We start from the raw sequence: 15048 nt of genomic DNA, 5'->3' as shown, positions 1-15048 counted from the left end.
AAGTAATATTGTGTTAAATATATATAAAAGCAGATCAATGCACAAACAGTTATAGTGTTTGATTAGCCAAAATCAACTGAAACAACAGCTACAAAAACAATAACAAAACAGCATACCAACTAACGAACTAATATAAAACTAACTAACTAGCCGAATAAAAACAAAATCATTTTGAAAAGAAACCATGAAAATAGTGAATCTCTATTTGAACCATTGCTAGTAGTTCAATAAGGAAACGAAGTATTTAGCAGTATTTGAAAATGAAGAAACAAGGAAGAACGTGAGCAGAACTAGAGGCTAGCCGAACGAACGAACGAAATGAATAATTCTTTTGTCATTTTATTGCCAAAAGATAGATTTTTCACGAAACTTATCGATGGTTAATGGCTCCAATTAATTGGCTCTGTGTAAACGGTGCATTGTGCTACCAATGTGCCGACACAATTTTTTTCGTAAAATAATTGATTACACATTATTTGTTGTTTTTTTATTTATTGTTATTATAACGTGATGTGCGAAAGTAGTAAACAAACTAAAACGAAAAACAACAACACTGAATACAGGGAAGTTATTGCAAGCAAGAATTTTTTTTTTTAGTTTTTATAAAAAAAAAATGTTTTATAATTATAAATTAAAAACAAAAACAGTTTTTACTTAACACAAAATTTATAATAAATTAAAATAAAGGAAATTAAGCAAAAAGTTTTAATTAAAATTACATAAAAAGAGAAAAATGATTGCAAACAAAAAAATTTAAAACATTTTAAATTAAAATTTTTTGTACTTAAAAAATAATTAAATTAAAAAATAACTAAAAATAAATTCAAAAATATGGAAAACGAAAGTGTTTACTTAACACAAAATTTAAAATAAAATAAATTTAAAAAAAGTTTTAATAAAAATTACATGAAAAGAAAAAAATTATTGCAAGCAAAAAAAAATTCAAAACATTTTAAATAAATTTTTTTTTGTAATAAAAAAATAATTAAATTAAAAAATAACTACAAATAAATTTAAAAAAATAGAAAACAAACTTTTTTGATTAACGAAAGTTTACAACAAAATATAAAAAAAGATATTAAAAAAATAAAAATACGGAAAATTGTTTTTGTTAATATCTTTTTACATAAAACGAGAAATTGAAAAAAAAATTTAAAACATTTTTTTAGTCACAAAAAAAAAATAATTAATAACATAAAAAATTTAAATTAAAAATACATAAAAACAAAAAAAAAATTTAAAGCATTTTAAATTAAAGACAAAAAATCAAAAAAAAAAAACTGTAAATCAAATCAAAATTAAAAATAATTAAAAATAAATTAAAAAAAAAAAATTAAATTTTTTTATTTAAGAAAAATTTAAAACAAAATAAAAATAATTAAAAAAAATTTTTAATTTTCTAATTTTTTGAATTTCTTTTTATAAAAATATATATAAAAGGCGCTTACTCTCTTTTCGGCTGTTCCTCCTATTTGTGGCGCGCGTCTTGATGTTGATCCACAAATGGAACAAGAATCAAAAAAAATTGAAATACAAAAAAATGCAATTAAAAATAAATTTAAAAAAAGGAAATTAATTGAAAAAAAAAATGTAAAACAAAAGTAAAAAAAATAACATAAAAATAAAAAACCTTTTCTAATTTTTTTTATTTCATTTTAAATATTTCTTAATAAAAATATTATAAATAAAAAAAGTGTTAGTTTTCTAATTTGTTTTGTTTTTATAAGAATTAACAACATATTGAAATAAAAAAACATTTAAATAAAGAATTAAATTAAAAATAAGTAACCAAGAGAAAGTAAAGTTTTTTTCAATAAAAATATTTAAAACAAAATAAAAAAAATAACAAAAACGAAATTAAAAAACAATTTCAATTTTCCGATTTTCTGAATTCCTTTTTAAATTTTTTTAAACAATAAACCATTTTTTAATAAAAAACTTCATGAATAACTCCTTTATTAAAAATTAAAAAACAAATTTATATAAAAAAATTTTAGTTTTCTAATTTTTTTTATAAGAATTAAAAACAAATTGAAAAAAAGAACTTTAAGTAAACGCAAAATTAAAAATAAATTTAAAAAAGAGAAAGTAAACTTTGTTTCATTAAAAAAATTAAAACAAAATTAAAATAATTAAAAAAAAACGAAGTTAAACGAAACTTTCAATTTTCTGATTTTTTTAATTCTTTTTAAGATTTTTTTAAACAAAACACAATTTTTGTAATAAAAATCTTCATAAATATCTCCTTTAATAAAAGTAAAAAGAAAGTTTAAATTTTAATTTTCTAATTTTTTTTATAGGAATTAAAAAAATTTGAAATAAAAAAAAATTTAAATAACAACAAAATTAAAGATAAATTAAAAAAGAGAAAATAAAATTTTTTTAATAAAAAAAAATTAAATCAAACGAAAATTGGAACAAATTACATTTAAATAAAAAACAATTAAAAATAAATTTAAAAAAGAGAAAGTAAAATTTGTTTCATTAAAAAAAATAAAAGAATTAAAAAAACGAAGTTATAAAAATTTTTAAATTTTCTGATTGTTTTAATTCCTTTTTAAGTTTTTTTAACGAAAAACAATTTTTTTAATAAAAACTTAGTAATAAATCCTTCATTAAAAATTAAAAAAGAAAATTTATATAAAAAAAATTTAGTTTTCTATTTTTTTTTATAAGAATTAAAAACAAATTGAAATAAAAAGAACTTTAAGTCAAAACATTAATAAAAATAAATTTAAAAAACTGAAAATAAAATTTGTTTCATTAAAAAAATTAAATCAAAATTAAAAAAACAAAAAAAAATACAAAAAAACGAAGTTAAAACAAAAATTTACGTATTCTGACTGTTTTAATTCCTTCTCTCAATTTTTTTATCAAAAAACAATATTTTTTATAAAAAATTTAATAAAACTCCTTTAATAAAAAAAATATATATAAAAAAAATTTAGTTTTTAAGTTGTTCTTTCAAGAATTAATAAAAATTTGAGTAAAAAACGAATTAAATAGCAACAAATTTAAACAAAAATTAAAAAAAGAGAAAATAAAAATTGTTTAACGAAAAAAATTTGGAACAAAATTAAAAAAACGAAATTAAAAAAAATTTCAATTTTCTTCCTTCTTAAATTTTTCTTAACAAAAAAGCTTTTTTAAATAAAATATAAACAAAAATTTAAATTTCTTTTTATATATAAGAAATAAAACAAAAATTGGAAAAAAAGTTGTATTTCTTATATTTAAAAAGAAACTAAAATCTTTTCATCAAAATTTTTTTTTTTAAATTAAAATTTTTTTTTAATTGAAATTTTTTTACGTTTTAACTTTTTAATTTTCTTTTAAATAAAAAATATTTTACTTTTCCATTTTTTTTTTAATAGAAATTAATTTTTTTCATTTAAATATTTTTTTAATTTCTTATATATAAAAAGAAACTAAAAAATTAGAAAACTAAAATTTTTTTGTTTGTTTAAATTTTTTTTGATTTTCTTATATTTAAATGGAAATTAAAAAAAATTGAATATTGAGAATTTAGTTTTACTTGCATTTTTTCTCACAAAAGCTTTTTCAATAATCAAAGAAAATAAAAATAAATAAATGCACAGAAAAAGACAAATCCAGCGAAGTAATTTTAATTCGTTTTCAAAAATTTAATTAAAAGAAAAACAAAAGAAAACTTAAAAACAGATATTCTTTTTAAATCTTTAAAATTTTTGTTCAATATCAAAATGAAAAATAATAATTAAAAAAGAAAATACAATAAATAAAATTAAAAAAATTACAAAAATGAGAACAAAAATGCATAAAAAAGAAAGGTCGAGCAAAGCAGTTTTAATCTGTTTTAAACAATTTAACAAAAAATTTTATTTTTCTTTTTTTTAATTTTTTTTTTAATATAATAATAAAAAAGGAATAAATAAACATAAAAAATTTATATTAATTGAATAAAATAAAAATACATAGAAAAGGGAAAGTCAAGCAAAGCAATTTTAATATGTTTTAAACAATTTAAAAAAATTCAAAATTTTATTTTTCTAGTTTTTTTATTTTTTTGTTAAATATAAAACTAAATAAATAAACATGAAAAATTAAAAATAAATTAAATAAAGTACAAAAACACATAGAAAAGGAAAAGTCGAACAATGCAATTTTAATTTGTTTTAAACAATTTCAAACATAGAACTTAAAAAATCCATTACTCCAGTTGTGTTGTTCATATGCCACACATTCGAACATTAACGTACAAAGTTAATTAAATTTTTTTTTGTTTTTCAATTAATAAATAATAATTCTTTCAATCCGATAATTGATACTGTTTACAATAAGCTTTTGTAATACTTTTTGCTGAATGAAAATAATCAAATACATTCCTGTTACTAATTAATAAGCGAATGCGCCGTTACTCTCTCTCTCTCTGTCTCTCTATAATTGAACATACAATTTTCTCTTTTATAAGTACTCGTATATTTGGTACTTGGAATACTACCACCACATGCAACACTGATTTCGATTGTACTTAAACGAGAAAAAAATGTAGCATTCACTCTTATTCGCCTTAGAAAATTTCATCCGAAAAAACAAAACAATAGCGCGCGCGATCAAATGTGCACAATGGAACGATAAAATGATAAAATAATTAATGGCGAAAACGTGTAACCCGCGCTGAAGTAACGATGATTGGAAGTTTTCAATTTTTTATTTTTTTTAATACTTAATACTTGTAAAATTTCCCAACTCAGAACTTAATTCACTTTCACTCTTGAACTGCAGTTTTTCAACTTAACTACTACAAGTATATATAAATATATATATTACTTTTTGGTTTTGTATATACAACTTATTACGTATGAATATATAACTCGATATATTTACATAATTAACGATTTGTTGATACACACCAAGTGAACGGCGAAATGCAAAGGAAACTAGAAAGTACAAAATTGTATATAAACATATTTCAATAATTCAAAAGCAAGTTAAACACACAACTTTACCAAAGAGAAAAAAAATTAAACAGATAACCCAGCAGCTGAGTAGCAGCTTAAGACTGTAGAGTCCTATGCAAGAACAGAACAAAACAAAAAAAGAATAATAAGAATAATTAAAGTAAAGTAGCTACGTCAGCCAGCCAGCCGCTCAACCAGCCAACCAGCTAATCCAGCAGTCTAGCAATTTAGCAAGCATACAAGCAAGAAACCAAGCAAATAGTCAATCAGTCAATCAGTCAAGCAAACAACCAACCAAACAAGCAGTCAATCAACTGAACACCCTCACTCCTCTCATCAGTCGCAAACGCGCACAATTCAGTTATGCAACTCGCAACCACAATGCACCCCTGGGTAGGGCAAACATTTCCTTGCATTGTGTCATTGTCTCATTGTGTATGTCTCTCTGTTTAAATGTTACCGTTATGAACGAAGATATTTCAAATATAAAAAATTTGAAGCAAAGAGCGAACAGCGTTAACTCTCACTGTATGCAATTAGACAGCAAACGGCACGCGCACACACATACACACATATAAACTATCATACAAAGCGCACACTTGCATACTTAAATATACTATGTACACACATACATACATAGATCGATGAAATGCAATCGGCATATAAATACACGTTCGTTCATTAAAACCCAAAAACAACAAGGCATCAAGCAAACAAGCGCCACCAACTAGTTTTCGTAAGATTTTCATGATTTTCACACAATTACAGCAAAAAAGTAAAAAAACCTTTTACATTTAATTTTAAAAATAAAAATAAAGCTTTTTTAAATTAAATTATAAATATTAAAAAAAAAAAAAACTTTTTTTAATTTAAATTTAAAAATTTAAAACAAAAATTTTAAATAATTTTTAAAATTCAATTAAAAATTTGAAACACAAATTTAAAATTTTTTAATTCATACTTTTATTTATTAAATATTTTTGATTTAAATTTTTTTGAATTAAAAAATGCATTCATCAAACTTTAAAACGAACATTAAAACACAAAAACGACAGGGCAAAAAGCAAACAAGCGCCGCAAACTAATTTTCGTAAGATTTTCTTACACTTACAACAAAAAAATCAAAAAAAAAAATTTTTATATGAAAAAAAGTTTGAATTAATCTTAAAGAGAAAAAAATTTAAAAAAAAATTTTAATTAAAAAATATTAAATTAAAAAGAACAAGACAAAAGACAAACCGCCGCAAACAAATTTTAGTAAGATTTTCTTACACTTGCACCAAAAAAAAAAAATTGTATATGAACAAAAAAATTAATCTTATAGAAAAATAAAAAAAAATGAAAAATTAAATTTTTTTTTAAATTCATTCATCAGACTTCATCGAAACACACGCGTGCGCACTTACTAAGTATTTGCCAATTTTTTTTTTCAATAAAATTCTTACTCGTTCACCGAAACAAAAAACAATTAGACAAAAAGCAAACAAGCGCCACAAGCCACAAATTAGTCTTCGTAAGATTTTTTATTTTCATACACTTTCAGCAAAAAAATAACAAAAAAAAACTTTTTTAAACATTTTTAAAATAAAAATTAAATTAAAAGCAAAACAAAAAATTAAAAAAAAACTTTCTTAACTTAATTTTTAAAAAAGTTTTTTTTTTAATTTTTAAAATTAAATTAAAAAAATATTTTTCTTTTATTTAAAATGAAATTTTTTTTTTTCTCCTAATTATTTTTTTTTTTTAATTAAAAAAGTTTTTTTAATTCAAGCTTTTATTTATTATTTGTGATTAAATTTTTTTTTATTAAAACAAAATGCATTCATCAGACTTCATCGAAACACACACACGCACACTTACCAAATATAATATTTGCCAATTTTTTTCGATAAAAGTCTTACTCGTTCAGCAATACCAAAAACAACACGATAAAAAGCAAACAAGCGCCGCAAACTAATTTTCGTATGATTTTTTTGCACTTACACCAAAAAGATTAAAAAACAAATTTTTTATATGAAAAAAAATTAAAATTAATCTTGAAGAAAATTAAGAAAAAAAAATTTAAATAAAAAAAAAAATATGTTTATTAAATTTTTATTAAAAATATTAAAAAAAATTAAAATTAAAAAAAAAAATTTTTTTTATTCATTCATCAAACTTCATCGAAACACACACACGCGCACCTACTAAGTATTTGCCAAAAGAAATTGTTTTTTTTTTTCAATAAAGTTACTCGTATACATCAAATTTGCTTGTGGTTGCAGCAATCGCTCATTTATTTTCCTGTTTTCTCTTCCTGTTGTGTATAATTTTTTAATGTGTCTCTATGTCTCTGATTGTAACTGTCGCTGTCTCTATTGTTTTTATTTTTTTTTGTTCACTCTCACTTCTCTCACTTGCCTTAACTACTCTCAACTTGATCGATATGATTGAAATTTAATTTTCCATGTCATTCTTACTGAATAAATCAATGACAATAATATACATACATACATATATTTTTGCACGTTACTTCTATATGCATCTAAAACTTTGCCTAATTTAATTACTTTCTGCATTTGACAACAGTCTGAACACAGCCGAATATTAGCCGAAAGAGTTAGGGTCGGAGAGCAACAAAAAATATTGGGCAAATATAAACCAATCACAACATTCGTTTGCATTTATTGGCACACTCAGCACAATACGCACATATACATGCATACATACCAACATACATACACTGATATGCAGTTTTGAGACACGAGTTCGACCATTCTAGAGCACTTTACCCTAAGTCTCTCATATACACGAAAATGTTTAACTTTTGAGTGCAGCAGCTCCCTTAGACAGTTCTTAAGTAAGAATAAACTCAATATTTCCTTCAATACAGCAGCAACTCACGTCACGCTTAACACAAATACTACAACAACTTCTTAAGCCAAAGTGTAATATAAATGATGAGTGGATTTTTCTATATTTTTCTTCATTTTTTTTTTTTGTTACTTTTTTAATGACCTTTCTCCCAAATACACTACTACCCACCCACATCTGCTACACTTTGCAGAGAGGCTTGCCAAATAAAATTAATTAAAAACAAAAGACACTTAAAATAATTTTTAAATAAATTTTATATGAAAGAATTTATGAATCACAATCCTCCTCAAGTCCTTTTGAAATTGCTCACTTCACGGCTTTTAAAGTGTAATTACTTAAAAGTTGAAAACAAAATTATTACAAAACATTATTGTAAAGTAAGCTAAATATTTTTAATAATTTTTTAATCAAATTAGTATTCGTATTTTAGGTGATATTTCGGAATTTCTTAAACTAAAAAATACAAATAAAAATGCAAATAAAATCAAAATTGTAAATAACAACAAAGAACGCAAAACCGAATCTATTGAATGCCACAACTGAGCAGCCTAATTTGTCATACAGCTGCATTGGTGAAAAAAAAAATTTTTTTTAATGCATGTCAGATGCAATAATTTTGCGAAAAAACCGATAAATTTTTTTATGTAACTATTTAATTATATATTTTGAAAAGTATTCATACAAAGCAGCGTTAAGCAAAAATTGAATGGGGCCAGTAGTCCGTAAGTGTTCGCTCAAAATCTGAAATTTTGGTGATGAATATGATGAAAAGAGAGACCAAAACGAAAGCAAAACCAAAAATAAAAACAAAAAAAACCAAAAAGAAAAAAAGTCAAACAGAAAGCCATTTATAAAAGCATAGAATTAACTAAAATATATGTTTAACGTTAACAGTACCATTACCAATACCAATACCAGTACCAGTACAAGTACAAGTACCAGACAATTAATTAGTATGCAGTTGAATATTTTGTTACTTAATTTAGTGTGCAAGTACTTGAAAATTGTTCAATGTATGTAGTTATATGATTTCGTTTGGCGCAGTGTTTGTTCGACATGCGTTTGATATTTGATATTTGGCGCATACACACACATACCTATAACTAGCAAATAAATATTTAGTATGCCACGTGCCCCCGCCCCGATAAGTGGCAGCCCGTCTAACCGCACCCCGTATGGCGGCACGTATTGCGTGCCATCGTCAGTGTGTATGTAGATGTGAGTTCAAGGTCATGCGCATTCTACATCAGCCAGTTTGCATTGACCGCACGCGCAAATAGTTGATCAGCGAGCGCAGTAATCGCAAAATCGCTGCCAAAACCTCTTTCCAAAACAACCAAAAGACCAAGAAAAAACATGCAAACAAACAAACAAACAAATTTAATTGACCTCACTTAAATACTTAGCTCATACAAACAACATACAAGCAAGCCAACAAACAACAATAGTAAGAGAGTAAAAACATACTTAGCACATTTCCAAATAAAAACGCTCTTCTTCTTCACAACCAACTAACCAAGCAAGCAAGCAACCAAGTAAGCAAGCAAGCAAGCAATTAACAAAGAACAACAAACAAAACCAATGCAATCAAGCCAAGCAAACAATCTCAGAAACAAGCAAATAAACAACTATCCAATCAAGTCAACCAATCAAACACCCTAACAAAAACAAAAAATAAACAAACAAGCAAACTACCCAAGCAAAAACTCTTTCAAATCGCCCATTTCAGATGTACGGCCTCTACGGTCCGACCGGAAGTCCGCCGCTACCCGACATAATCGGCCAATATTACGCGCCTGCCGGTTATGGTCTCGGTGTTGGCCCGCCACCACCACCGAGCGCATACGACATGTTCGGCCCCTCCGGCTCGGCTGGTTATTTGTACGATCCCACAGCCACCACCACAGCTGGACTTTACGGTCAACATCCATCGCCGATACGTCGTCGTCGTTATAGCATTGCTGGCCTGCCATCAGCATCGATGTTGAACGACTACTATGGCCTGTATCAGCCGCAGATGCATCAATCCTCCTCCTCGAATATAGTGAATCTGTTGAATGAGGCGCACAAGTCCATTTCACGCTCCTCCCAAATACTAAATCAACATGCGCGTATGCAACAGGCCACCCAACCGGTTACACCGCTCTCCAGCTATCCCGGTCGTATCATTTCCAGTTATCCGACATTGCATCCGGGCGATACATCGCCACCATACCTCAGCGATAATCTGATGCAGATGTCGTCGAGTTTCTCATCACAGCCGAATATGTACTTCCAGCAGTATGCACCCACGTCGGCGGCGGCTACGGCGGCAGCGGTCCAACAGCAATCGGCAGCAGCAGCAGCAGCGGCGGCGGCGGCGGCAGCAGTAGCAGCACAACAAGCGGCCACCGGTGGCCATTTGGGCGGCGGACGGCTATTGCGGCCCGCTTACTCAGTGTCAAATTTAAATTACTTGAACTATCCGAGCAAATACACTTCAGGTGGTGTTAGTGGTATTGGTGGTAGTAGTAGTTATGCGAATCCATTCTCTCAGTCCATATTCAGTCAAAATGATATGCCATACAGCATGAGTACGTTGCTACAGCAACGCAATCTAATGCCATCGCTGCACGCCTCCAATCCGGCAATTTCGCAGTACTATCAGTACGCCGCACAGGCACCGCAGCCACAGGCAACGCAGCATCAGCATCCGCTTGCCTATAATCTGCAACAGCAATTTGCGGGCACACAACATTATGCACACCAGCTGCCGCTCGGCGCCCAGCACCCGTCGGCGCACATCCACCACTCGGTGCAGCAGCAGCTGAATCCGATGCATCAATACCACGTGCACCAGCAGCAGCATCATATGCAAACCCATCCGTTGGCGGCGTTGCGTGAAACTAGTGGACCGTTTGCGGCCACACTTACCAGCAGCGCGCTTGACGATGCGGCGCTGACTGGGCGCGGTGGCCTAAGTGCAGGCGGTGGCGTTGGTGGCGTTGGCGGTGTGGCGACTGGTGCGTCGGGCGTGGCAGCTGCGTCGTCGGCATATGATAGTATGCATACTTTGCCGTCATATCATCATCATCAACAACAACAACAGCAACAACAAGCACAAGCGCATCATCACCTCAGCCATCTAAGCCAGCAACATCTCAGCCACCATCACCCCACAACATCAGCCCCATTAAGCCATACAAGCACACCATACTATCACCATCACATGTCGCCATATTCGAAACTAGATTTAGACTATCCGAAACTGCCATCCGAGCATAAACGACAAGTAAGTTTCAAATTTGACGTAGATACGCTATCTTTAGACTCCTAAGGTTAAGTTAACAAGTAACAGCTGCAAAAAACAGGCAGCAAACCGCAGCAACCACAACAACAACAACAATAATAACAGCCAGCAGTATTAGAAGAAATTGAAAGGAATTCGGGTGCGATTGATTTATTAGCAAGAGCGAAGAAAAATCAAATAATAGCTAAAGCGAAATTAGTAGAAAGAGTCACAAGAAATTGAATAATAAAAAACAAAATAAAAAATTAGGTTTGAAAAACGAAAAATAAAAAAAAAAATTCCAGAAAATTAAAGCAAATGAATATTAGACCACAAAGCAATTGGCTGCAAGCAAAATTAGTAGATTGGCAAAACGAAAAGTTTAATTCTATTTACGCAGCACTCAAACGAAGCAAAAGTCACACGCTTACGAAAATTATTACAATAAAAAATTTTTAAAAAATTAAAAAAAATATCTCAAAATATCTAATAAGTTAGTTGATCACATGGATGGGGTGCGCAGTGCAACCAACCACAGCGCAACTGCAAAACGCTGCTTGCATTAACGCTGCCCATTTACTACTTCACCAGCCAATTTGGGAACACCAAAACAGACGCCTAACAGAAATCGCATACTCTTGAACGGCAACAAACGATTGGTAGAAAAGATTGATTAGGACCGACGACGACGACAACGACAACGACGACGTGGCACGAAATCAAGTGAACTGATATGTATGTAGTGGTGTCTGAAGCTCTTAGCAGCTGAAACTCAAGCTTAGCATCTAACAAAAGCAATGAGTGCGCGCAACAACGCAAAAGAGCGCGAAGAAATCAAATCCCCTATCCCGCTATAATAGTTAGTTGTTTGTGTACTGAGTCGTACTACTCTACAGCTCTCAAGCAACAACATGCGACTAACATCACAGGAGTACGTATATTGCTCGTATACTCGTATAGAGGGTACGAAAACTGAAGAAAGCTGAGCGAAAACGTTTTCACATATCATGCGCATACACGCGCATACAGGCGCATAATAAATGCATAGGTCATAAACGTAAAAATGTAACAAAAAACAAAAACCAAAAAAAAAAAGCATAAATAAATAAGAAACAAAAAAAGACGCATCCAACAGCAAATATATTCCGCAAAATCGGTGCATTGAAAGCAACTACAAAGCAGTTACATTTCAGCTACCAATACATACGCATATACATACAAAAATATATGTGTATGTGTATGTGTAATTAAATATTATATATAGTCCATTAATAGCGTTGTGTGTCACATGAATGCTGCTTTTACGTACTTAATATACAATACTTACATACATATATACATATATACAATTACAATATAATAAACACACACACACGCATATATATATATATATATATACATGTATACAAATATACTCGGTCGCATACTCGTCATACTCGTAAAAATGGTGCTAATGAAGGCATTTAGGCGCAATGGCAGGCGTGAAGTAGTCAAATATTTACTAGTATATGAATAGTTAAAACAAAAACAACAACAACATACATAAGCATATATAAGTACGCACGTACACATGTACACACATATATGCGCGTAAAATGAGTAAGTACTGATTATGATATACAAACACACACACATGGCGAACAATTAATAAATCGTTAATACTTAATGAGAATGCCAAGGTAAATCTTTAATGTGTATATAGTTAGAAAACATATGTGCCATTCTGCATATGTATGTGTGTGCTTTTAATGATGATCACCCCACGCCCCGTGCTGAGCGGTGTTAGCCACAGATTGCCGCTTCAACGAACTCATCCTTGGTGTTATTAGAAAATTATGTTATTATATTTGTTGAAACATCAGTGATTATTTCAGGACTTGCATTCACTAAACCCCCCGCCCCCTCTTCTGAGCATGAATGTGTGAGCTATGCTACCAGTCAAAGGCAGTGGTCAAAGTCAATGCGTTTACGAACTGGGGTTGAGCAGATTCCTGCAGAGAAAAAATACGTCCAGCAGCGCCAAAAATGCGCTAAAAGAAAAACTGTTTTTAGAAGGGATAACAGTAAAAATAAATTTAAAAATATGTCTACATTGTTTATTAGTACTTGAACTTTATAAAAAAATTTATTTTCGTTTTTCTTTATAAAAATTAGTAGATAAAAAATCACGTGACCCAAAGTAAAGGGTGGTTAAGTTTCAAGAGCCGGTGTTGATTTTGAATAAAATACAATTTTTTAAGAAATTATTGACGCTTCCCTTTATTACGATAATATTGGTATCGCTCAATTACGTATGAAACAAAATATCGGCCAAATAGCCGCCGCGGCCTCTCCGTACACCTCCATCCGATGGTCCAAATTTTCGATGACGCTGAAACATAATTGAGGTTCTATGCCGTTAATGTGCCGAATTATCTCATCTTTTAGCTCTTAAATTGTTGCTGGCATATTGACGTACACCTTTTCTTTCAAATAACCCCAAAGAAAGAAGTCCAACGGTGTCAAATCACATGATCTTGGCGGCCAATTGACGTCGCCGCGACGTGAGATTATTCGGCCATCAAATTTTTCGCGCAGAAGAGACATTGTTTCATTAGCTGTGTGTCAAGTAGCACCGTCCTGTTGAAACCACATATCGTCCACATCCATATCTTCCAATTCGGGCCATAAAAAGTTCGTTATCATCTTACGATAGACACAGTAACTGCCTGACCGACCTCATTTTGGAAAAAATACAGCCCAATGATGCCGCCGGCCCACAAACCGCACCAAACAGTCACTCTTTGTGGGTGCATTGGTTTTTCGGCAATCACTCTTGGATTATCATTCGCCCAAATGCGGCAGTTCTGCTTATTGACGAATCTACTGAGGTGAAAATGCACCTCATCACTGAAGATGAAGTACGCGATTGATTTGAACGCCCGTTTTCATAATAAGCCTGAATAACTTTAACGCGTTGCTCGATTATGAATCTTTCCACGGTTCAAATTGAGTTAGTCTGGAATTGAAAAATGTCAAATGAGATGCAGAAAAAAACTTTACGTGGTTTAGGTGTGGTTCACATTCAACATCGGCCCTTGAAATTTAACCACCCTTTATAATGAAAAAAACGTTGCTCCACGGTCTACAGCATTTCTCCTTGAAATGTTCATGGATCTGTAAAAAATAAAAAAATTCTTATAAAACAAAGTTGTACTTAAAATTGTCGAACCGAATTTTGGAATTTCGAAAATTTTGCAATTTACCGGATTTAAAAATAAAGTAAGCGTTTTACGTCATAAATGTCACAGTTTTTTTGTTTATAAAATTTTTTAATAAAAATATCAAAAACCCGGATCTATAGACTACAGAGAAAACACTTTGAAATATTTAAAAAAAACTGCATCAAAAAATATTAAAAACTGTATGAGTTATCATGCAGACCGTGCCGGAAAAAGGAGTTTAAACTCTCAAGTGCCGCAAACGAAGGACAGATACCGATGCCCATCAAACTCTCGTCGGGCAGTAACATTTTCGTATCTATGGGGAATTTTTACAGTCATCTTCCACAAAAATATGCCTGAAACTAAAGGGTTTTCCAATAACAGGTGTTCCAAGGGAATGGATTGCGCTATCGAGAGATGATTAAAGATTTTTAATGGCCGAAATTAGATGGCATAGATCTGGAAAACGTTTATTGTCAACAAGACGGCGCTTCGTGCCACACAAGCAACGAAACCATTGATCATTTACGGGAAAAGTTTCCGGACCTCTCGGATCTCTCGAAGAGGTGATCACAATTGGCCACCGAGATCTTGTGACTTAAAACCTTGTGACTTTTTTCTTGGGGGCCACGTGAAAGAGAAGGGCTATGCCAACAGCCCAGGGTCGATTCAAGACCTCAAAGATGGAATTCGTGAGGCTATCGAGGATATAGGGCAGCCACTTTGCAATTCGGTTAAGGAAAATTTCATGAAAAGGATTTTGTCCTGTAAGCGAGGGCTT

General features: G+C 30.1%; 1 protein-coding gene across 3 annotated transcripts in view; it reads left to right on the top strand.

Annotated features, from left to right (window-relative positions):
- LOC128867922 (plectin) overlaps positions 1-15048 on the top strand; it is a 226479-nt gene that overhangs the window by 137219 nt on the left and 74212 nt on the right. Inside the window, exon 9 of one of the 3 annotated variants that reach the window (XM_054109549.1) lies at positions 9526-11067. The exons of the other annotated variants lie outside the window; for them this stretch is intronic. Coding sequence (XP_053965524.1) covers positions 9526-11067 — 1542 coding nt within the window. The remainder of the gene's footprint in view (positions 1-9525; positions 11068-15048) is intronic. 3 annotated transcript variants of the gene reach the window in all.

This window comes from Anastrepha ludens, chromosome 6 (genome assembly GCF_028408465.1).
Source record: "Anastrepha ludens isolate Willacy chromosome 6, idAnaLude1.1, whole genome shotgun sequence".
NCBI lineage: Eukaryota > Metazoa > Arthropoda > Insecta > Diptera > Tephritidae > Anastrepha > Anastrepha ludens.
Note: the sequence above shows the minus strand (reverse complement) of the source record. Positions and strands in the feature narration are given on the sequence as shown.